Genomic DNA, 25,979 nt, shown 5'->3' with positions numbered 1-25,979 from the left:
ATTTGTTAACTGTTTAACTGTTCGAGGGCCAACTTCTTAACTGTTTAACTGTTCGTGGGCCAACTTCTTCAATGTTTATGGGCTCGAGGGTCCAACTTCTCACTGTTTAACTGTTTGTGGGCCAACTTCTTCAATTTTTATGAGCTCGAGGGTCCAACTTCTCACTGTTTATTGGCTCGAGGGCCAACTTCTTCACTATTTTTGGCTCGGGGGAGCCAACTTCTTAACTGTTTATTGGCTCAGGGGCCAACTTCTTAACTGTTTATGGGCTCAGGGGCGTCCTTCTTCACTGTTTATTGGCTCTGGGGCAAATTTCTTAATTGTTTATGGGCTAGGGGACCATCTTCTTAACTGTTCATTGGCTCGGGGCCAACTTCTTAACTGTTTATGGGCTCGGGGCGCCAACTTCTTTAATGTTTATTGGCTCGGGGCCATCTTCTTAACTGTTTAACTGTTCTGGTGCCAACTTTTTCACTTTTTACAGGCTCGGGGCCAGTTTCTTCACTGTTTATGTGCCCGGGGCCAACTTCTTAACTGATTAACTGTTCGGGGTCCAACTTCTTTACTATTTATGGGCTCGTGGGCCAACTTCTTCACTATTTTTGGGTTCGGGGGCCAACTTCCTAACTATTTATGTGCTCGACGGCCAACTTCTTAAATGTTTGTTGGGTCGAGGGCCAACTTCTTCACTAATTTTTGGTTCGGGGGCAAACTTCTTAACTGTTTATGGGCTCTGGGCCAACTTCTTAACTGTTTATAATCTCCGGGGCCAACTTCTTAACTGTTTATGTGCTCGGGGGCCAACTTCTTAACTATTTATTGCCTCAGGGTCAACTTTTAAATAGTTTTTGGAATCGGTTGCCAACTTCTTCACTGTTTATGGGCTCAGGGCCAACATCTTAACTGTTCATGGGCTCGGGGATCCACTTCTTAACTGTTTATGGGTTCGGGGGCCAAGTTCTTAATAGTTTATGGGCTCGGGGGCCAACTTCTTAACTGTTTATAGGCTCAGGGGCCAACTTCTTAACTGTTTATTAGCTCTGGGGCCAGCTTCTTAACAGTTTATGGGCTCGAATGCCAACTTCTTAACTGTTTATGGGCTCGAATGCCAACTTCTTAACTGTTGATGGGCTCGAGGACAAACTTCGTAACTTTTTATGGGCTCGGGGGCCATCTTCTTAATTGTTTACAGGGCTTGGGGGCCAACTTCTTAACTGCTTATGGGCACGGGGACCATCTTCTTAACTGTTTATGGGCTGGGGGGGCTAACTTCTTTACTGTTTATGGGCTCGGGGCCAACTTCTTAACAGTGTACGGGCTCGGGTGTCAAATTCTTAACTGTTTATGGGCTCAGGGGCAAACTTCTTAACTGATTAACTGTTCGGGGGCCAACTTCTTAACTGTTTAACTGTTCGGGGTCCAATTTCTTCACTGTTTATATGCTCGGGGGCCAACTTCTTAACTGTTTATGGGCTTTGGACCTACTTCTTAACTGTTTATTGGCTCGGGTGCCAACTTCCTAACTGTTTATGTGCTTGGGGGCCAACTTCTTCACTTTTTATGGGATCGGGGGCCAACTTCTTAACTGTTTATGGGCTCTAGGCACACTTCCTTATTGTTTATGGGCTTGGGGGCCCACTTCTTATCTGTTTATGGCCTTGGGGTCCAACTTCTTAACTATTTATGGGCTCGGGGGGAGGCCATCTTTCTAATTATTTATGGGATCAGGGGCCAACTTCTTAACTGTATATAGGCTCGGGGGCCAACTTCATAACTGTTTATTAGCTCGGGGACCAACTTCTTAACTGTTTATGGGCTTGGGGACTGTCTTCTTAACCGTTTATGGGCTCAGGGGCCAACTTCTTAACTGTTTATTGGCCTGGGGGCAAACTTCTTAACTTTTTATGGGCTCGGAGCCATCTTCCTAATTGTTTATGGGCTCGGGGGCTATATTCTTAACTGTTTTGGGGGCTCGGGGGCTAACTTCTTATTTTTTTATGGGCACGGGGGCCAACTTCTTAACTGTTTTTAGGCTCTGGGCCAACTTCTTAACTGTTTTTAGGCTCCGGGCCAACTTCTTAACTGTTTACGGGCTCGGGGGTCAACTTCTTAAGTGTTTATGGCCTCGGGGACCGTCTTCTTAACTGTTTATGGGCGCAGGGGCCACCTTTTTAACTGTTTATGGGCTCGGTGGCAAACTTCTTATCTTTTTATGGACTCGGGGCCATCTTCTTAATAGTTTATGGGCACTGGGGCCAACTTCTTAACTTTTTATGGGCTCGGGGATCCACTTCTTAACTGTTTATGGGCTCGGGGCCAACTTCTTAACTGTTTATAGGCTCAGGGGCCAACTTCTTAACTGTTTATTAGCTCGGGGGCCAGCTTCTTAACAGTTTATGGGCTCGAATGCCAACTTCTTAACTGTTTATGGGCTCGAATGCCAACTTCTTAACTGTTCATGGGATCGAGGACAAACTTCGTAACTTTTTATGGGCTCGGGGGCCATCTTCTTAATTGTTTATGGGGCTTGGGGGCCAACTTCTTAACTGCTTATGGGCACGGGGACCATCTTCTTAACTGTTTATGGGCTCGGGGGGCCAACTTCTTTACTGTTTATGGGCTCGGGGCCAACTTCTTAACAGTGTACGGGCTCGGGTGTCAAATTCTTAACTGTTTATGGGCTTGGGGCGCCAACTTCTTTAATGTTTATTGGCTCGGGGCCATCTTCTTAACTGTTCTGGTGCCAACTTTTTCACTTTTTACTGGCTCGGGGCCAGTTTCTTCACTGTTTATGGGCTCTGGGCCAACTTCTTATCTGTTTAACTTTTCGGGGGCCAACTTATTTACTGTTTATGGGCTCGGGGGCCAACTTCTTCACTCTTTATGGGCTCAGGGGGCCAACTTCTTCACTGTTTTTGGGCTCGGAAGGCCAACTTCTTTACTCTTTACGGGCTCGGGGGCCAACTTCTTAACTGTTTTTGGGCTCGGGGACCGTCTTCTTAACTGTTTATGGGCGCAGCGGCCACCTTCTCAACTGTTTATGGGATCGGTGGCAAACTTCTTATCTTTTTATGGACTCGGGGCCAACTTCTTAACAGTTTATGGGCACTGGGACCAACTTCTTAACTGTTTATGGGCTCGGGGGCAATCTTCTTAACTGTTTTTAGGCTCGGGGGCCACCGTCTTAACTGTTTATGGGATCGGGGGCCAACTTTTTAATTGTTTATGGGCTCTGGGCCAACTTCTTAACTGTTTAACTGTTCGGGGGACAACTTCTTCACTTTTTACGGGCTCGGGGCCAACTTCTTAATTGTTTATGGGTTCAGGGGCCAACTTCTTAACTGTTTATAGGCTCTGTAGCCAACTTATTAACTGTTTATGGGCTCGTGAGCCAACTTCTTAACTGTTTAACTGTTCGGGGGCCAACTTCTTCACTGTTTATGGGCTCAAAGGCAAACTTCCTAATTGTTTATTGGCTCGAGGGCCAACTTCTTAACTGTTTAACGGCTCGGGGACCATCTTCTTAACTGTTTATTGGCTCAGGTGTCATCTTCTTAACTGTTTATGGGCTCGGGTGTCATCTTCTTAATTGTTAATGTGTTCAGGGCCCAACTTCTTAACTGTTTATGGGCTCAGGGGCCCAACTTCCTTATTGCTTATGTGCTCGATGACCATCTTCTTAACTGTTTATGGGTTCAGTCGCACACTTCTTAAAAGTGTATGAGCTCGGGGACCGTCTTCTTAACTGTTTATTGGCTCGGAGCCAACTTCTTTACTGTTTCTGGGCTCGGGGCAAACTTCTTAACTGTTTAACTGTTCGAGGGACAACTTCTTCACTTTTTACGGGCTCGGGGCCAACTTCTTAATTGTTTATGGGTTCAGGGGCCAACTTCTTAACTGTTTATAGGCTCTGGGGTCAACTTCTTAACTGTTTATGGGCTCGGGAGCCAACTTCGTAACTGTTTATGGGCTCGGGAGCCAACTTCGTAACTGTTTATGGGCTCGGGGGCCAACTTCGTAACTGTTTATGGGCTCGGGGGACAACTTCCTAACTGTTTATGGGCTCGGGGGACAACTTCCTAACTGTTTATGGGCTCGGGGGCCAACTTCCTAACTGTTTATGGGCTCGGGGGCCAACTTCCTAACTGTTTATGGGCTCGGGGGCCAACTTCCTAACTGTTTATGGGCTCGGGGGCCAACTTCCTAACAGCCTTCAATTGAAAAAAAAGAAAGCTGGAATAATAAATAACACAAAATTTTATGAATAAATCCAATCAAACTACAACAGGCACTCTGGCGTCACAGACTGGTGTCCACAGTCACAGTTGTAGCACTCTGGGATCACAGACTGGTGCCCACAGTCACAGTTGTAGCACTCTGGGAGTACAGACTGGTGCCCACAGTCACAGTTGTAGCACTCTGGCGTCACAGACTGGTGCTCACAGTCACAGTTGTAGCACTCTGGGATCACAGACTGGTGCCCACAGTCACAGTTGTAGCACTCTGGGAGTACAGACTGGTGCCCACAGTCACAGTTGTAGCACTCTGGCGTCACAGACTGGTGCTCACAGTCACAGTTGTAGCACTCTGGGATCACAGACTGGTGCCCACAGTCACAGTTGTAGCACTCTGGGAGTACAGACTGGTGCCTACAGTCACAGTTGTAGCACTCTGGCGTCACAGACTGGTGCCCACAGTCACAGTTGTAGCACTCTGGCGTCACAGACTGGTGCCCACAGTCACAGTTGTAGCACTCTGGGATCACAGACTGGTGCCCACAGTCACAGTTGTAGCACTCTGGGAGTACAGACTGGTGCCTACAGTCACAGTTGTAGCACTCTGGGAGTACAGACTGGTGCCCACAGTCACAGTTGTAGCACTCTTGCGTCACAGACTGGTGCCCACAGTCACAGTTGTAGCACTCTGGGATCACAGACTGGTGCCCACAGTCACAGTTGTAGCACTCTGGCGTCACAGACTGGTGCCCACAGTCACAGTTGTAGCACTCTGGGATCACAGACTGGTGCCCACAGTCACAGTTGTAGCACTCTGGGATCACAGACTGGTGCTCACAGTCACAGTTGTAGCACTCTGGGATCACAGACTGGTGCTCACAGTCACAGTTGTAGCACTCTGGGATCACAGACTGGTGCTCACAGTCACAGTTGTAGCACTCTGGGATCACAGACTGGTGCTCACAGTCACAGTTGTAGCACTCTGGGATCACAGACTGGTGTCCACAGTCACAGTTGTAGCACTCTGGCGTCACAGACTGGTGTCCACAGTCACAGTTGTAGCACTCTGGCGTCACAGACTGGTGCCCACAGTCACAGTTGTAGCACTCTGGGATCACAGACTGGTGCCCACAGTCACAGTTGTAGCACTCTGGGAGTACAGACTGGTGCCTACAGTCACAGTTGTAGCACTCTGGGAGTACAGACTGGTGCCCACAGTCACAGTTGTAGCACTCTTGCGTCACAGACTGGTGCCCACAGTCACAGTTGTAGCACTCTGGGATCACAGACTGGTGCCCACAGTCACAGTTGTAGCACTCTGGCGTCACAGACTGGTGCCCACAGTCACAGTTGTAGCACTCTGGGATCACAGACTGGTGCCCACAGTCACAGTTGTAGCACTCTGGGATCACAGACTGGTGCTCACAGTCACAGTTGTAGCACTCTGGGATCACAGACTGGTGCTCACAGTCACAGTTGTAGCACTCTGGGATCACAGACTGGTGCTCACAGTCACAGTTGTAGCACTCTGGGATCACAGACTGGTGCCCACAGTCACAGTTGTAGCACTCTGGGATCACAGACTGGTGCCCACAGTCACAGTTGTAGCACTTCGGGATCACAGACTGGTGCCCACAGTCACAGTTGTAGCACTCTGGGATCACAGACTGGTGCCCACAGTCACAGTTGTAGCACTCTGGGATCACAGACTGGTGCCCACAGTCACAGTTGTAGCACTCTGGGATCACAGACTGGTGCCCACAGTCACAGTTGTAGCACTCTGGGATCACAGACTGGTGCCCACAGTCACAGTTGTAGCACTCTGGGATCACAGACTGGTGCCCACAGTCACAGTTGTAGCACTCTGGGATCACAGACTGGTGCCCACAGTCACAGTTGTAGCACTCTGGGATCACAGACTGGTGCTCACAGTCACAGTTGTAGCACTCTGGGATCACAGACTGGTGCTCACAGTCACAGTTGTAGCACTCTGGGATCACAGACTGGTGCTCACAGTCACAGTTGTAGCACTCTGGGATCACAGACTGGTGCCCACAGTCACAGTTGTAGCACTCTGGGATCACAGACTGGTGCCCACAGACACAGTTGTAGCACTCTGGGAGTACAGACTGGTGCCCACAGTCACAGTTGTAGCACTCTGGGATCACAGACTGGTGCTCACAGTCACAGTTGTAGCACTCTGGGATCACAGACTGGTGCTCACAGTCACAGTTGTAGCACTCTGGGATCACAGATTGGTGCCCACAGTCACAGTTGTAGCACTCTGGGATCACAGACTGGTGCCCACAGTCACAGTTGTAGCACTCTGGGATCACAGACTGGTGCCCACAGTCACAGTTGTAGCACTCTGGGAGTACAGACTGGTGCCCACAGTCACAGTTGTAGCACTCTGGGAGTACAGACTGGTGCCCACAGTCACAGTTGTAGCACTCTGGGAGTACAGACTGGTGCCCACAGTCACAGTTGTAGCACTCTGGGATCACAGACTGGTGCCCACAGTCACAGTTGTAGCACTCTGGGATCACAGACTGGTGCCCACAGTCACAGTTGTAGCACTCTGGGATCACTCTCGTCCTGATCCTGGCGCGATATTTTGCACCTGTACTGGCTGTGTACAGGTGAGGAATATATACACTCATAGGCCTGTATAGGCTGTGTGCAGATGTGGTACATGTGCAGCCATTGACCTGTAAACGTTGAGTACAGGTGTGGTAAGTGTATAGACAGTGTGAAGGTGCATGTGTACACACCTGTACAGTACTCACCTACTCACCTAGTTGCGCTTGCCGGGGTTGTGATTCGTCTCTTTCGTCCCGCCTCTCAACTGTCAATCAACTGGTGTACAGATTCCTGAGCCTACTGGGCTCTATCACATCTACATTTGAAACTGTGTATGGAGTCAGCCTCCACCACATCACTGCCTAATGCATTCCATTTATAAATTTCTCTGACACTGAAAAAATCTTTCTATGTCTTTGTGGCTCATCTGGGTACTAAGTTTCCACCTGTGTCCCCTTGTTCGTGTCCCACCCGTGCTGAATAGTTTGTCTTTGTCCACCCTGTCAATTCCCATGAGAATTTTGTAGGAGGTTATCAAGTCTCCCCTTACTCTTCTGTTTTCCTTGGAAGTGAGGTTCAGCTCCTTTAGTCTTTCCTCGTAGCTCATTGCTTTCAGTTCCGGGACGAGCCTGGTGGCATACCGCTGAATCTTCTCTAACTTTGTCTTGTGTTTAATTAGGTACGGATTCCAGGCTGGAGCTGCATATTCCAGGATTAGTCTGACATAAGTGGTATTCAGGGTCCTGAACGATTCCTGAAGAGTGTCCTGAACAGTGTGAAGGTGCATATGTACAGACCTGTACAGACAGTGTGAAGGTACATGAGTACAGACCTGTACAGACAGTGTGAAGGTACATGAGTACAGACCTGTACAGACAGTGTGAAGGTACATGAGTACAGACCTATACAGACAGTGTGAAGGTACATGAGTACAGACCTGTACAGACAGTGTGAAGGTACATGAGTACAGACCTGTACAGACAGTGTGAAGGTACATGAGTACAGACCTGTACAGACCGTGTGAAGGTACATGAGTACAGACCTGTACAGACAGTACTCACCTAGTTGTACTGACCTAGTTGTGCTTGCGGGGTTGAGCTCTGTCTCTTTGGTCCCGCCTCTCAACCGTCAATCAACAGGTGTACAGGTTCCTGAGTAGTGGAAAAGGTCCCAATGACCGGCAATTTTGCTTTTTTCTCCATGCCGGTCATTGGCGCATGGGGTTTTCTTGAATTTTTTTCTACAAGTCGCTCTATGACCCCTACCATTAAGCTCAAGGGGATTAAAATGCCGGTCCCTGGCGCATCCAAATTCCGTTACCCCGGCGACCTTGCACAGACATAACCAATGGTTAATGACGTCACCAGCTAGCCGCTGAGCGTTCCTGCACAGGCACGATCAAGGGGATTAAAAAGCCGGTCTATGAGTCGTGTATTTTGTGATACAACAGTAACCCTGAAACCTAATGTAAAATACCATCAACCCTAAACTATTTTAAATTTCCTATTTACTTCCAACCATCGGCCATTGCATGAAACAAAAGGGGAGCAGCACTGCAAGAAGTTATTTGGGTATTTTTCTAGTTCTTCCCCTGTTACCTGTATTTACCCAGGTATTTTCCTAAATCTAAAAAACCAATCCAATTCATTACTGTTCTGTTTCATGCTGATACGTTTAATAAGTTATTAATATTCCCCTTTACTATAACCATTCAGTCACACCTCTATTATGTCACCCCTATTTCTTCTTCTTCGTCTTTCTAGAGAATGTAATTTGAGCTTTGAAAATCTTTCTTGAAGGATCGTTTATTATGCATAGGGCAAAAAATAAAACGAAAAAACTGCTATCAGTCGTTTATATGAAAAAACAGAGCCCTGGGCATTGGTGATTTCAATGCGTGTTCAGTAGTAAACCAATATTGTCCTTAACCGCATACACGTCTCACATTCGCTCAAAACATACCTCCCACACCTTACTGTGGCATATAACAAATAAAAAAAACTCATTCAGTAAAAGCAAGCCTCTCATGTTTTAAAATATGGCCTTCTGCGGCTCGAGGCGCGCTAAATGCGGATCCCAGGAGGTACACACATAAGTGTGAACTCTTAATCTGGCTTAATACCTCACCTATACTCTGTGCTTCATCAAAGTTGATATTTAGCTACAATAGTTCGTATTTTCGCTCATTGCTTATATTTTCTGTTATTCATTAACCCTATCAAACCATCCTAACCTAACCTAACCCAACTTATTATATATAACAAACAAATACATTCTTCAGACCAGTTATTGTTGTTGTTTAGTGACATCGTGAAAAGCGACCTCAGGTATAGGGATAAGATATTACTGGCCATTAGCATATAGGTGTCAAGGTATTACAGCACCTGACTGGTCAACTATGTATGACGTCACCAGATGGCCAATGCGGCCTTTAGCTTCCTACCTGTATATGTACTGTATTTGATGTTATTATTAATCAAAAAATGACTAGACTAACCATCCCCACCTAACCTAATCAGAGGTTTAAGAATATACATTTTAGTCATTCACAACTGTATTCATTATTCAGTGATAAGTTCAAAACTAGAATAGCAACCCAATGTCGTACCGCTATTTGAGCAGAATCGTACGCCTGGCATCATGACAGGTAAGATGACCTGGTTTAAGAATATACATTTTAATTATCCACAACTGTAATTATTATTCGGTGATAAGTGCAAAAGTATAACAGCAACCCAAATGTCGTACCGCGATTTTTTGTAGAATCGTACATCTGGCAGCATAGCAGGTGAGCTGAACATAAGAATAAAGGTAACTGCAAAAGTCCTATTGGCCCATACGAGGCAGCTCCTATATATTTCCACCCAATCTCATTCATATTCATGTCCACCCTATGCTTAAAGCAACCAAGGGAACCCACTTAAAGTATTAGTGTACAATAATAGTTTTAATAAATAGCTGTCATTCTTGTTTTATACACAACAGCAATTATGAAACCCTATTGCTAGATATTCTACTATAATCCACAAGTAGCCACCACACATCTGGCAGCACAGCGGATTAGTAGCTGTGTTCATAGGCTAGTCAACTATCCTCACATCCATCAAATAGCTATCCAAATGTCGCACCTCAATTCACCCATCTAGCAACTCAGCTGGATGCTAGCCACTATATTCATAAGCTAATCATTTCTACACCTCGAAAAAAAAAATCCTAGTTTTGCTACACAAATCAGCTAACTTGTTTCTAAACCAACAGTCGCAAATACATGCATACATACCTACACATACTCCACAACCCATACATTCATAGAGAATAGTCTAGTTTTGTGCCACCATTTCCCCCATTAATCAGATGTGATTTATGCCATACACAGAAAATACAGCAGTTGCACGCCAAATATGCCATTTATGCACAAAATATATTATTTACACTCAAAATATACCATCACACAAAAATATGTCATTTATAGACAAAGATATGACATTTACATACAAAAGATGCCAGTTTCACCCAAAATATGCCATTTACACAATATTGCATGTATACTCAGATTATAACATTTACAGAAAGTATGATATTTGTACAAATATATCAAAATGCTTATGCATTTAGACAATCAAAAATGCGCTTTCACTAAAATTCCACAAACATAATTTTCACAAAATACTCATACATTGTCTCATAAACCAAATACACTTACACCACTAAGGTCTATTTTTTCAGATTACAGAGCTTACACAAAATACACAATTTGCACACAAAAATACAGTTGCACCAGTTCCACGTCAACAAATTAAAAACACAACTTGCATAAATGCACTATTAGTACAAAAATTATTATAAAACATGTACAATTATTGCACAATTTGTGTAATTATTGTACATCTTTGCACAATTAATACAAGAAAACTTGCTATATAATTTCTCGACTTGCACAATGACAATAAATACACAAAGGTATAAATAAACAATTCGTCCATATGCAATTACACAACATGCGCAATTAATAAACAACTTTCACAAATATTACACATCTTTCATAATTATTACACAACTTGCACAAATACATATCTAGCACAAATACGTACAATACATAACTACCCCAAATATGAAAATACACAACTGGCATAAAACACGATTTACACAAATACAATTGCGACATTTACACAACTTGCTCAAAAATAAAATCAATACACAACTGAACAATACATAACTAGCACATATTCATTAAATACACAACTAGAAAATTTCCACAAATAAATATACAATTAATACATACGACTTGCACAAAACAATACACAATTTATTGAAATATCATCAATACATAATTGCAATTATCATACGACTTATGCAAAATATATAATCCACACAATCAATACACAAGTATATTAATTGTGCAATATATGTACAAATACAAACACAACCAACTGGGTCAAACAATACACAATTTGCAAGATATTTTTCTAGGTATATTTAGGACATTAATTACAATATGCTGAGTTTAACCAACTCCCCAAAAATCAGAATTTCACATATTAAAAAGGTACATATGACTTCCGATGAGCGCTATTATTAACACATTCATTTTCCATTAATATTTCAACATTATCAGTGCTAAACTATTCATCTAACATATGTCCATTGTTTGTAATACATTCCTTGTTACATCCTCTCCAATCAGGCCACCCATATATATTTATGCAAACCATCTAACAGACTTATTTATTCTAGCCTTAGTTATGTTAGGTTTGGTGAAGTCAGTATTTTATATGATAATTTTAAGAAAATTTGCTATATCTTATCAAAAATGCATGCTATCAAAACCTAAATTCATCAAAATCTTTAAAAAAATATACTTATACTTCACAAATTTACCTAAATTCAACCTAGTAAAAGCTAAACTAACAAAATATGAGCATCCCATATCCTCACATACAAGCCTATAACACCTCTGTCCATACATTACATGAGTTGGCCATATAGCTCGAACCCCAAATAGGAAAATTTACACTATTTCATAAACATGCTAGTTCATGACCCCTAAGATATTATATGTATATGTCCTTCCCTACACGGCCTCATCTAACCTGACCTAGCATATCCAAACCTGGATTTGGTTAAAGCTGGCGAAATTTATGCTATGCCACCTAAATATGACCTAATTTATGGCAATTTCCACCAAATATACCCAAATGTTGTGTATCATAGCATCACCAAAGCCCATTTTTACCTACATTTTCTCCTATTCCATCCTACCCTACACAACCTCACCTAACCTATCCTAGCATATCCAAACCTGGATTTGGTTAAAGTCTGCAAAATTTAAGCTATTCCACATAAATTCGACCTAATTTAAGGCAATTCCCACCATATATCCCCAAATGTTGTGTATCACAGCACTGCCAAAGCCCATTTTTACCTACATTTTCTCCTATTCCATCCTACCCTACACAACCTTACCTAACCTATCCTACCATATCCAAACCTAGATTTGGTTAAAGTCTGCAAAATTTAAGTTATCCCATATAAATTTGTCCTAATTTAAGACAATTTCCACCAAATATACCCAAAAATGTTTTGGAACATAGCACGGCCAAAGCTCATTTTAGCTGAGTTTTCACCTATTCCAACCTGCCCTAGAAAACCCTACTCAGCCTCTCCTGGCATATCCAAAGTCGGATTTGATTATAGTTGGCAAAATTTATGCCTTTCCCACCTAAATTTTACCTAATTTATGCCAATTTCCACCGAATATACCCAAATGTTTTGTATCTTAGCATAGCCAAAGTTCATTTTAGCTGAGTTTTCACCTATTCCAACCTGCCCTAGACAACCCTACCCAGCCTCTCCTGGCATATCCAAAGTCGGATTTGATTATAGTTGGCAAAATTTATGCCTTTCCTACCTAAATTTCACCTAATTTATGCCAATTTCCACCGAATATACGCAAATGTTTTGTATCTTAGCATGGTCAAAGTTCATTTCACCCAAGTTTTTCACCTATTCCATCTTACCTTACACAGCCTTACCTAACCTGACCTAGCATATCCCAAGCTAGATTTGATTAGAGTTCGTGAAATTTATGCTTACTCACCTAAATTCAACCTAATTTAAGACAATTTCTACCCAATATACCCAAAATGTTTTGTTACATAACTCAGTCAAAGACCATTTTAGCCGAGTTTTCACATATTCCAACCTACCCTACATAGCCTTACCTATCCCTGACCTAGCAGATTTGATTAAAGTTGGGGAAATTTAAGCTATCGTTATCAAATTGGAGACAATTTCCACCAAATATGCCTAAATGTTGTGTATCATAGCACAGCCAAAATCTATTTTATCCACATTTTCACCCATTCCAACTAAACCTGGACCCAACCTCAGATGCGACATATACTCAGAGAAGTGATGTTTTTTGGATATGAACCTAAATGCCCGTGCCTAACCTGCAAGAGTCTTGGAGCTTTGTTGAATATTTTATCTATTTTTCTTCGAAAACTGAAGTTTGGGATATGAACCTATCCGCACTGTGCCTAACCTGCTAGGTTTTTTGTTGAACATCGTAACCATATTCATAGAAAAGTGATGTTTTGGATATGGACCTAACAGCCCCTCTCCTTTAAAACTTGGAACTGTGTTCAATATTGTAGATATAGTGTTGGGTATGTGTTTTGTTTTTACACATCAACCCAACTGTCCTGGACCTAACCTCCCTTCATCTAACTTAAAATTTATCGTAAATATGGAAGGAACGTGTTATTTGTGCATCAACCCAACCGTCCTTGACCTAACCTCCATTTATCAAACTTCAAATTTATCATAAATATGGGAGGACCGTGTTATTTGTGCATCAACCCAGCCGTCTTGGGCTTAACCTCCCTTTATCTAACTTCAAATTTATTGTATTTATGGGAAGAAGGTGTTGTTTATGCATCAACCCAACCTCCCTGGACCTAACCTCTGATACACGAATCTTGGTTCAATATTGCATCATACTCGTACCATATTTTTTTTCACATAATTCAACCATCCTCAACCTAACCTCTATTACCTGGGGGAGGGAGGTTAATGGAAAATATGATAATAATGGGAATTTTCTCTACATCAGTTCAACTTAACCATCCTTAACCTAACCTAAGTTAGAAAGGGATATAACTCACCAAAACTATTTAATTACCATTTACCCAATTTTCCTTATCCTAACCTACAACTAGAGGGTTTAGACCCCCCTTTACCTCGAAATTATAGTATAGGGTTAAATTAGGGAATGTTGGGTTTACATGTGAAAATATATTCCTACCTTAAATATGTAGTATAATTTCGAGGTAAAGGGGGGTCTAAACCCTCTAGTTGTAGGTTAGGATAAGGAAAATTGGGTAAATGGTAATTAAATAGTTTTGGTGAGTTATATCCCTTTCTAACTTAGGTTAGGTTAAGGATGGTTAAGTTGAACTGATGTAGAGAAAATTCCCATTATTATCATATTTTCCATTAACCTCCCTCCCCCCAGGTAATAGAGGTTAGGTTGAGGATGGTTGAATTATGTGAAAAAAAATATGGTACGAGTATGATGCAATATTGAACCAAGATTCGTGTATCAGAGGTTAGGTCCAGGGAGGTTGGGTTGATGCATAAACAACACCTTCTTCCCATAAATACAATAAATTTGAAGTTAGATAAAGGGAGGTTAGGCCCAAGACGGCTGGGTTGATGCACAAATAACACGGTCCTCCCATATTTATGATAAATTTGAAGTTTGATAAATGGAGGTTAGGTCAAGGACGGTTGGGTTGATGCACAAATAACACGTTCCTTCCATATTTACGATAAATTTGAAGTTAGATGAAGGGAGGTTAGGTCCAGGACAGTTGGGTTGATGTGTAAAAACAAAACACATACCCAACACTATATCTACAATATTGAACACAGTTCCAAGTTTTAAAGGAGAGGGGCTGTTAGGTCCATATCCAAAACATCACTTTTCTTTGAATATGGTTACGATGTTTAACAAAAAACCTAGCAGGTTAGGCACAGTGCGGATAGGTTCATATCCCAAACTTCAGTTTTCGAAGAAAAATAGATAAAATATTCAACAAAGCTCCAAGACTCTTGCAGGTTAGGCACGGGCATTTAGGTTCATATCCAAAAAACATCACTTCTCTGAGTATATGTCGCATCTGAGGTTGGGTCCAGGTTTAGTTGGAATGGGTGAAAATGTGGATAAAATAGGTTTTGGCTGTGCTATGAAACACAACATTTAGGCATATTTGGTGGAAATTGTCTCCAATTTGATGGCGATAGCTTAAATTTCCCCAACTTTAATCAAATCTGCTAGGTCAGGGATAGGTAAGGCTATGTAGGGTAGGTTGGAATATGTGAAAACTCGGCTAAAATGGTCTTTGGCTGAGCTATGTAACAAAACATTTTGGGTATATTGGGTAGAAATTGTCTTAAATTAGGTTGAATTTAGGTGAGTAAGCATAAATTTCACGAACTTTAATCAAATCAAGCTTGGGATATGCTAGGTCAGGTTAGGTAAGGCTGTGTAAGGTAAGATGGAATAGGTGAAAAACTTGGGTGAAATGAACTTTGACCATGCTAAGATACAAAACATTTGCGTATATTCGGTGGAAATTGGCATAAATTAGGTGAAATTTAGGTGGGTAAGGCATAAATTTTGCCAACTATAATCAAATCCGACTTTGGATATGCCAGGAGAGGCTGGGTAGGGTTGTCTAGGGCAGGTTGGAATAGGTGAAAACTCAGCTAAAATGAACTTTGGCTATGCAAAGATACAAAACATTTGGGTATATTCGGTGGAAATTGGCATAAATTAGGTAAAATTTAGGTGGGAAAGGCATAAATTTTGCCAACTATAATCAAATCCGACTTTGGATATGCCAGGAGAGGCTGAGTAGGGTTTTCTAGGGCAGGTTGGAATAGGTGAAAACTCAGCTAAAATGAGCTTTGGCCGTGCTATGTTCCAAAACATTTTTGGGTATATTTGGTGGAAATTGTCTTAAATTAGGACAAATTTATATGGGATAACTTAATTTTCGCCGACTTTAACCAAATCTAGGTTTGGATATGCTAGGATAGGTTAGGTAAGGTTGCGTAGGGTAGGATGGAATAGGAGAAAATATAGGTAAAAATGGGCTTTGGCAGTGCTGTGATACACAACATTTGGGGATATTTGGTGGGAATTGCCTTAAATTAGATCGAATTTAGGTGGGATAGCTTAAATTTCGCAGACTTTAACCAAATCTAGGTTTGGATATGGTAGGATAGGTTAGGTAAGGTTGCGTAGGGTAGGATGGAATAGGAGAAAATGTAGGTAAAAATGGGCTTTGGCAGTGCTGTGATACACAACATTTGGGGATATTTGGTGGGAATTGCCTTAAATTAGGTCGAATTTATGTGGAATAGCTTAAATTTCGCAGACTTTAACCAAATCCAGGTTTGGATATGCTAGGATAGGTTAGGTGAGGTTGTGTAGGGTAGGATGGAATAGGAGAAAATGTAGGTAAAAATGGGCTTTGGTGATGCTATGATACACAACATTTGGGTATATTTGGTGGAAATTGCCATAAATTAGGTCATATTTAGGTGGCATAGCATAAATTTCGCCAACTTTAACCAAATCCAGGTTTGGATATGCTAGGTCAGGTTAGATGAGGTCGTGTAGGGAAGGACATATACATATAATATCTTAGGGGTCATGAACTAGCATGTTTATGAAATAGTGTAAATTTTCCTATTTGGGGTTCGAGCTATATGGCCAACTCATGTAATGTATGGACAGAGGTGTTATAGGCTTGTATGTGAGGATATGGGATGCTCATATTTTGTTAGTTTAGCTTTTACTAGGTTGAATTTAGGTAAATTTGTGAAGTATAAGTATATTTTTTTTAAAGATTTTGATGAATTTAGGTTTTGATAGCATGCATTTTTGATAAGATACAGCAAATTTTCTTAAAATTATCATATAAAATACTGACTTCACCAAACCTAACATAACTAAGGCTAGAATAAATAAGTCTGTTAGATGGTTTGCATAAATATATATGGGTGGCCTGATTGGAGAGGATGTAACAAGGAATGTATTACAAACAATGGACATATGTTAGATGAATAGTTTAGCACTGATAATGTTGAAATATTAATGGAAAATGAATGTGTTAATAATAGCGCTCATCGGAAGTCATATGTACCTTTTTAATATGTGAAATTCTGATTTTTGGGGAGTTGGTTAAACTCAGCATATTGTAATTAATGTCCTAAATATACCTAGAAAAATATCTTGCAAATTGTGTATTGTTTGACCCAGTTGGTTGTGTTTGTATTTGTACATATATTGCACAATTAATATACTTGTGTATTGATTGTGTAGATTATATATTTTGCATAAGTCGTATGATTATTGCAATTATGTATTGATGATATTTCAATAAATTGTGTATTGTTTTGTGCAAGTCGTATGTATTAATTGTATATTTATTTGTGGAAATTTTCTAGTTGTGTATTTAATGAATATGTGCTAGTTATGTATTGTTCAGTTGTGTATTGATTTTATTTTTGAGCAAGTTGTGTAAATGTCGCAATTGTATTTGTGTAAATCGTGTTTTATGCCAGTTGTGTATTTTCATATTTGGGGTAGTTATGTATTGTACGTATTTGTGCTAGATATGTATTTGTGCAAGTTGTGTAATAATTATGAAAGATGTGTAATATTTGTGAAAGTTGTTTATTAATTGCGCATGTTGTGTAATTGCATATGGACGAATTGTTTATTTATACCTTTGTGTATTTATTGTCATTGTGCAAGTCGAGAAATTATATAGCAAGTTTTCTTGTATTAATTGTGCAAAGATGTACAATAATTACACAAATTGTGCAATAATTGTACATGTTTTATAATAATTTTTGTACTAATAGTGCATTTATGCAAGTTGTGTTTTTAATTTGTTGACGTGGAACTGGTGCAACTGTATTTTTGTGTGCAAATTGTGTATTTTGTGTAAGCTCTGTAATCTGAAAAAATAGACCTTAGTTGTGTAAGTGTATTTGGTTTATGAGACAATGTATGAATATTTTGTGAAAATTATGTTTGTGGAATTGTGGAATTTTAGTGAAAGCGCATTTTTGATTGTCTAAATGCATAAGCATTTTGATATATTTGTACAAATATCATACTTTCTGTAAATGTTATAATCTGAGTATACATGCAATATTGTGTAAATGGCATATTTTGGGTGAAACTGGCATCTTTTGTATGTAAATGTCATATTTTTGTCTATAAATGACATATTTTTGTGTGATGGTATATTTTGAGTGTAAATAATATATTTTGTGCATAAATGGCATATTTGGCGTGCAACTGCTGTATTTTCTGTGTATGGCATAAATCACATCTGATTAATGGGGGAAATGGTGGCACAAAACTAGACTATTCTCTATGAATGTATGGGTTGTGGAGTATGTGTAGGTATGTATGCATGTATTTGCGACTGTTGGTTTAGAAACAAGTTAGCTGATTTGTGTAGCAAAACTAGGATTTTTTTTTTCGAGGTGTAGAAATGATTAGCTTATGAATATAGTGGCTAGCATCCAGCTGAGTTGCTAGATGGATGAATTGAGGTGCGACATTTGGATAGCTATTTGATGGATGTGAGGATAGTTGACTAGCCTATGAACACAGCTACTAATCCGCTGTGCTGCCAGATGTGTGGTGGCTACTTGTGGATTATAGTAGAATATCTAGCAATAGGGTTTCATAATTGCTGCTGTGTATAAAACAAGAATGACAGCTATTTATTAAAACTATTATTGTACACTAATACTTTAAGTGGGTTCCCTTGGTTGCTTTAAGCATAGGGTGGACATGAATATGAATGAGATTGGGTGGAAATATATAGGAGCTGCCTCGTATGGGCCAATAGGACTTTTGCAGTTACCTTTATTCTTATGTTCAGCTCACCTGCTATGCTGCCAGATGTACGATTCTACAAAAAATCGCGGTACGACATTTGGGTTGCTGTTATACTTTTGCACTTATCACCGAATAATAATTACAGTTGTGGATAATTAAAATGTATATTCTTAAACCAGGTCATCTTACCTGTCATGATGCCAGACCTACGATTCTGCTCAAATAGCGGTACGACATTGGGTTGCTATTCTAGTTTTGAACTTATCACTGAATAATGAATACAGTTGTGAATGACTAAAATGTATATTCTTAAACCTCTGATTAGGTTAGGTGGGGATGGTTAGTCTAGTCATTTTTTGATTAATAATAACATCAAATACAGTACATATACAGGTAGGAAGCTAAAGGCCGCATTGGCCATCTGGTGACGTCATACATATTTGACCAGTCAATTGCTGTAATACCTTGACACCTATATGCTAATGGCCAGCAATACCTTATCCCTATACCTGAGGTCGCTTTTCACGATGTCACTAAACAACAACAATAACTGGTCTGAAGAATGTATTTGTTTGTTATATATAATAAGTTGGGTTAGGTTAGGTTAGGATGGTTTGATAGGGTTTATGAATAACAGAAAATATAAGCAATGAGCGAAAATACGAGCTATTGTAGCTAAATATCAACTTTGATGAAGCACAGAGTATAGGTGAGGTATTAAGCCAGATTAAGAGTTCACACTTATGTGTGTACCTCCTGGGATCCACATTTAGCGCGCCTCACGCCGCAGAAGGCCATATTTTAAAACATGAGAGGCTTGCTTTTACTGAATGAGTTTTTTTTATTTGTTATATGCCACAGTAAGGTGTGGGAGGTATGTTTTGAGCGAATGTGAGACGTGTATGCGGTTAAGGACAATATTGGTTTACTACTGAACACGCATTGAAATCACCAATGCCCAGGGCTCTGTTTTTTTCATATAAACGACTGATAGCAGTTTTTTCATTTTATTTTTTGCCCTATGCATAATAAACGATCCTTCAAGAAAGATTGTCAAAGCTCAAATTACATTCTCTAGAAAGACGAAGAAGAAGAAATAGGGGTGACATAATAGAGGTGTGACTGAATGGTTATAGTAAAGGGGAATATTAATAACTTATTAAACATATCAGCATGAAACAGAACAGGAATGAATTGGATTGTTTTTTTAGATTTAGGAAAATACCTGGGTAAATACAGGTAACAGGGGAAGAACTCGAAAAATACACAAATAACTTCTTGCAGTGCTGCTCCCCTTTTGTTTCATGCAATGGCCGATGGTTGGAAGTAAATAGGAAATTTAAAATAGTTTAGGGTTGATGGTATTTTACATTAGGTTTCAGGGTTACTGTTGTATCACAAAATACACGACTCATAGACCGGCTTTTTAATCCCCTTGATCGTGCCTGTGCAGGAACGCTCAGCGGCTAGCTGGTGACGTCATTAACCATTGGTTATGTCTGTGCAAGGTCGCCGGGGTAACGGAATTTGGATGCGCCAGGGACCGGCATTTTAATCCTCTTGAGCTTAGTGGTAGGGGTCATAGAGCGACTTGTAGAAAAAAATTCAAGAAAACCCCATGCGCCAATGACCGGCATGGAGAAAAAATTTGAGAAAAACCCATGCGCCAATGACAGGCATGGGAAAAAAATTAAGAAAACCCCATGCGCCAATGACCGGCATGGAGAAAAAAATTTGAGAAAACCTCATGCGCCAATGACCGGCATGGGAAAAAAATTAAGAAAACCCCATGCGCCAATGACAGGCATGGGAAAAAATTTGAGAAAACCCCATGCGCCAATGACCGGCATGGGAAAATATTTGAGAAAACCCCATGCGCCAATGACCGGCACGGGAAAATATTTGAGAAAACCCCATGCGCCAATGACAGGCATGGGAAAATATTTGAGAAAACCCCATGCGCCAATGACCGGCACGGGAAAAAAGCAAAATTGCCGGTCATTGGGACCTTTTCCACTACTTTCCTGAGCCTATTGGGCTCTATCATATCTACACTTGAAACTGTGTATGGAGTCAGCCTCCACCACATTACTTCCTAATGCATTCCATTTGTCAACCACTCTGACACTAAAAAAGTTTTTTCTAATATCTCTGTGGCTCATTTGGGCACTCAGTTTCCACCTGTGTCCCCTAGTGTGTGTGCCCCTTGTGTTAAATAGCCTGTCTTTATCAACCCTGTCGATACCCTTGAGAGTCTTGAATGTGGTGATCATGTCCCCCCTAACTCTTCTGTCTTCCAACGAAGTGAGGTTTAATTCCCGTAGTCTCTCCTCGTAGCTCATACCTCTCAGCTCAGGTACTAGTCTGGTGGCAAACCTTTGAACCTTTTCCAGTTTAGTCTTATGCATGACTAGATACGGAATCCATGCTGGAGCCGCATACTCCAGGATTGGTCTGACATATGTGTTATATAATGTTCTGAAAGATTCCTTACACAAGTTTCTAAAGGCCGTTCTTATGTTAGCCAACCTGGCATATGCTGCTGATGTTATCCTCTTGATATGAGCTTCAGGGGACAGATCTGGCGTGATATCAACCCCCAGGTCTTTCTCTCTCTCTCTGACTCTTGAAGCATTTCATCTCCCAAATGGTACCTTGTTTCTGGTCTCCTGCTTCCTACCCCTATCTTCATTACATTACATTTCCTTGGGTTAAACTCTAATAGCCATTTGTTCGACCATTCCTGCAGCTTGTCCAGGTCTTCTTGAAGCCTCAAGCTGTCCTCCTCTGTCTTAATCCTTCTCATAATTTTGGCGTCGTCAGCAAACATTGTAAGGAATGAGTCTATACCCTCTGAGAGATCATTTACGTATATCAGAAACAGGATAGGTCCGAGTACAGAGCCCTGTGGGACTCCACTGGTGACTTCACGCCATTCTGAGGTCTCACCCCTCACTGTAACTCTCTGCTTCCTATTGCTTAGGTACTCCCTTATCCACTGGAGCGCCTTACCAGTTACTCCTGCCTGTTTCTCCAGCTTATGCATCAACCTTTCATGGGGTACTGTGTCAAAGGCTTTCCGACAGTCCAAAAAAATGCAGTCCGCCCATCCTTCTCTTTCTTGCTTAATCTTTGTCACTTGATCATAGAATTCTATCAAGCCTGTAAGGCAAGATTTACCCTCCCTGAACCCATGTTGATGGGTTGTCACGAAGTCTCTTCTCTCCAGATGTGTTACTAGGTTTTTTCTCACAATCTTCTCCATCACCTTGCATGGTATACAAGTTAAGGACACTGGCCTGTAGTTCAGTGCCTCTTGTCTGTCACCCTTTTTGTATATTGGTACTACATCCTACTACATATTGGGGGAGCTGGTCGGCCGAGCGGACAGCACGCTGGACCCTATGCTCCTGTTACCTAGCAGTAAAATAGGTACCTGGGTGTTAGTCAGCTGTCATGGGCTGCTTCCTGAGGGTGGAGGCCTGGTCGAGGACCGGGCCGCGGGGACACTAAAAAGCCCCGAAATCATCTCAAGATAACCTCCAGAAGATAACCTACATTAGCAGTCTTCCATATTTCTGGTAGGTCTCCCGTTTCCAGTGACCTCATATACACTATGGAGAGTGGCAAGCAAAGTGCTCCTGCACACTCTTTCAATACCCATGGTGAGATTCCGTTCGGCCCAACAGCTTTTCTCACATCCAGCTCATATAGGTGTTTCTTGACCTCATCTCTTGTAATTTCGAATCTTTCCAAGGTCACCTGGTTTGCTGCCACCTCTCCTATCGCCATGACTTCTTCCTGTTCTATTGTAAAGACCTCCTGGAACCTTTTGTTGAGTTCTTCACACACCTCTTTGTCATTCTCTGTGTACCTGTCCTCGCCCACCCTAAGTTTCAGCACCTGTTCCTTCACTGTTGTCTTCCTCCTGATGTGACTGTGTAGTAGCTTTGGCTCGGTCTTGGCATTATTAGCTATATCATTTTCATACCTTTTCTCAGCTGCTCTTCTCACACTGACATACTCGTTCCTGGTTCTCTGGTATCTCTCTCTACTTTCTGGTGTTCTTTTATTACGGAAGTTCCTCCATGCCCTATTGTTCAGCTCCTTTGCTTTCATACATTCCCTATTAAACCATGGATTCTTCCTTTGCTTCTCTGTTTTTTCCTGTTGGGCTGGGACAAACCTGCTTACAGCCTCCTGACATTTTTGGGTGACATAGTCCATCATGTCTTGTACGGACTTGGTTCCGAGTTCTGTGTCCCAATGTATATCCCATAGGAATTTATTCATCTCCTCATAGTTTCCCTTTCAGTACGCCAGCCCTTTGTTTCCCAGTTCTTTTTTGGGGGTGATAATTCCTAGCTCAACCAGGTACTCAAAGCTCAATACACTATGATCACTCATTCCCAAGGGGGCTTCCAACTTAACTTCCCTTATATCCGACTCATTTAGGGTAAATATCAGATCAAGCAAGGCTGGTTCATCCCCTCCTGTCATTCTTGTCGGTCCCTTGACGTGTTGACTTAGAAAGTTTCTTGTTGCCACATCCAGCAGCTTAGCTCTCCATGTGTCTGGGCCTCCATGTGGGTCTCTGTTCTCCCAATCTATCTTCCCATGGTTGAAGTCTCCCATGATTCGTAGTCTGGATCCGTTCCTGCTAGTCACAGAAGCTGCTCTCTCTATTATATTGATAGTGGCCAAGTTGTTTCTATCATATTCCTGTCTGGGTCTTCTGTCATTCGGTGGGGGGTTATATATGACTACTACTATAATTTTCTGTCCTCCAGTTGCAATGGTGCCTGATATGTAATCACTGAAAACTTCACAGTTCTGAATTACCATCTCTTCGAAATTCCAACCTTCTCTTATTTGCAAAGCTACACCATCTCCTCCTCTCCCTTCTCTCTCTTTCCTCACTACATAGTAGCCCTGTGGAAACACTGCATTTGTTATGGTTTTCGTTAGCTTTGTTTCTGTGAGTGCTATTATGTCTGAGTTTTCTTGTCGTGTCCATTCTCCGAGTTCACTTGTTTTATTTGTAATCCCATCTATGTTAGTGTACATTGCCTTGAAGCTCACTTTCTTCTGTTCATTTTCTTGTCCCTTTCTTGGCGAGCATTCTGCTGGTGTGGGAAGTTGTTTCGTGGGTGAGAAGGTCTGTGGGTCTCAGAGGATTTTATGGTGGGGGGTACGTGTTTAAGGGAAGGGGGGGACAGGTAGGGTGTGGCTTAAATTAAGGAGATAGGGGGGACATGGAGGATACGGGGTGAGGAGGGATAGGGAGGGTATGGGATGAAGGGGGAGAAGGGGAAAGGCGGGAGGGGGGATATGATGGGAATGGGGAAGGGGTGACAGGGTCAGAATGGGGTGGGGGGGGAGGGAGGGATGGGTGGGGGCAGGTAGGGTAAGGGGAAGGGAGGGTTTCTATGCAGAGGGGGGTGGTGGTGTTTCCCTCCCCTCTGGTGTTCCTGGGATGCTTGTTTTGGGTTCCCCTCTTGTCTCTGGGACTGTTGTGTTGGGGGCTGTGCTTTCCTGGTTTGCTCCTCTCTCCCTGTGCTTCCTCCTTGCCTCTGCTGCCCTGGTTTTCTCTTCCTTCGTCCTATCCCTCTGCAGGAATACTTTTTTGTATCCCTCCACATACTGCAGACGACTCTTCCTTTCGAGAATATCCTCCTTCGTGGTTTCATTTGTAAACATCACCTTTACAAGTCGGTTTCTGTCCTTGTTGTACCAGCCCTACCTGAAAACCTTCTCAATGCTTTGTTCAGCCCCTTCCATCTGTAACTCCTTCAGCAGCCCATGTACTGCCTCTCTATCCTTGCTATTCCATTCTTGCCTGTTGGATCCTTCCTGTTCTTTGATGCCTACAACTACCACTGATCTTTTTCTCTCCAGCAGCTGAGTGGTGCACCTTGCTTTTTCTGTGAGGTAGCTGCTTGCATGGCTACCTCCCTCACTGTGTCCATTGCTTCTGAGCTCTTTTTCAGTCTTTCCGCAAATGTTTCAGGTACAGAGGCATTTCCTTCCAATGCAACATACCCACCTTCCCTTTGGATGATAATCTGATGCTCGGTCTCTTTATTTTTCTCTGTGAGGGATTTGATCTCCTCCCTTGCTGATGTCAGCTCACTTTGCAGGTTGTTAATTGTAATCCACATTTCATGTATCTCCCTCCTGAATTCCTCCAGAACTTGGGTTAACATTTCCTTCGCTTGGTCACTTTGGCTGTTCCCTGTGTCCCAGCTGCGTCCTCCTGCCATTTTGCCCCTTGTCAAGAGAGAGAGAGCAAGAGAGCAAGAGAGAGAGAGCAAGAGAGAGAGAGCAAGAGAGAGAGAAAGAGAGAGAGAGAGAGAGAGAGAGAGAGAGAGAGAGAGAGAGAGAGAGAGAGAGAGAGAGAGAGAGAGAGAGAGAGAGAGAGAGAGAGAGAGAGAGAGAGAGAGAGAGAGAGAAGAGAGAGAGAGAGAGAACAGAGAGAGAGAGAAAACAGAGAGACCGTGTGTGTGTGTGCATGTGTGCGCGTGTGATGGGGGTGAAGAGGAGGTGGGTGAGGTGTTGTCTTCAGATTACAGCAGGTAAGAGAGGGGGTAAGAAAGGGAGTGGATTATGAGTGAAGTTTTATCCCCTTTCCACGAAAAGGTGTTAATCCCTTCTAGCCTGATTGGACGTATATGTGTGTGTGTGCGCGCATGCATGTGTGCTTGTGTTTGTTTTTGCGTGTGTGTGTGCATGCATGTGTGCTTGTGTTTGTTTTTGCGTGTGTGTGCGTGTGTGCTTGCAAACGTACATGTGCGTACGTGCATGCGTGTGTTACGGGGGTCCCGTAAAATGTCAACCTTTACCCAAAATGAGCCACTTTGATATACTGAACAAGAATTTGGTAATATTTTACCTCCGTACACCTGAAGAATTGAGTGTGAAGTGTGCATGTGTACAGACCTGTACAGACAGTGTGAAGGTGCATGTGTACAGACGAGGAGAGAGATGTCTGTACACATGCACTAGGACCTGTACAGGACTTATAGAGCCCATAACATTGTGTCAACAAACATCTTCTCTAACAGAGGCCGGCTTCAACCCGTCCCTGGCGAAGGCCAGCTTGTGCCTTCCTCAGCCACGATACTTGCCTCTTCCTCCTGACAACCAGCACGGTAAGTCCTTGCTTCACAGTGAGTCCTTGCTTCACGGTGAGTCCTTGCTTCACAGTGAGTCCCTTGCTTCACGGTGAG

At 42.1% G+C, this 25,979-nt stretch overlaps 1 protein-coding gene across 1 annotated transcript in view; it reads left to right on the top strand.

Annotated features, from left to right (window-relative positions):
- Positions 1-25,979, top strand: part of LOC138360867 (galactoside alpha-(1,2)-fucosyltransferase 1-like) — a 209,578-nt gene that overhangs the window by 70,697 nt on the left and 112,902 nt on the right. Inside the window, exon 2 of the mRNA XM_069320380.1 lies at positions 25,815-25,901. Coding sequence (XP_069176481.1) covers positions 25,815-25,901 — 87 coding nt within the window. The remainder of the gene's footprint in view (positions 1-25,814; positions 25,902-25,979) is intronic.

The sequence above is a fragment of the Procambarus clarkii genome, unplaced genomic scaffold (assembly GCF_040958095.1).
Source record: "Procambarus clarkii isolate CNS0578487 unplaced genomic scaffold, FALCON_Pclarkii_2.0 HiC_scaffold_125, whole genome shotgun sequence".
NCBI classification, from domain to species: Eukaryota; Metazoa; Arthropoda; class Malacostraca; order Decapoda; family Cambaridae; genus Procambarus; species Procambarus clarkii.
This window is presented reverse-complemented; position numbering and strand designations above follow the sequence as displayed.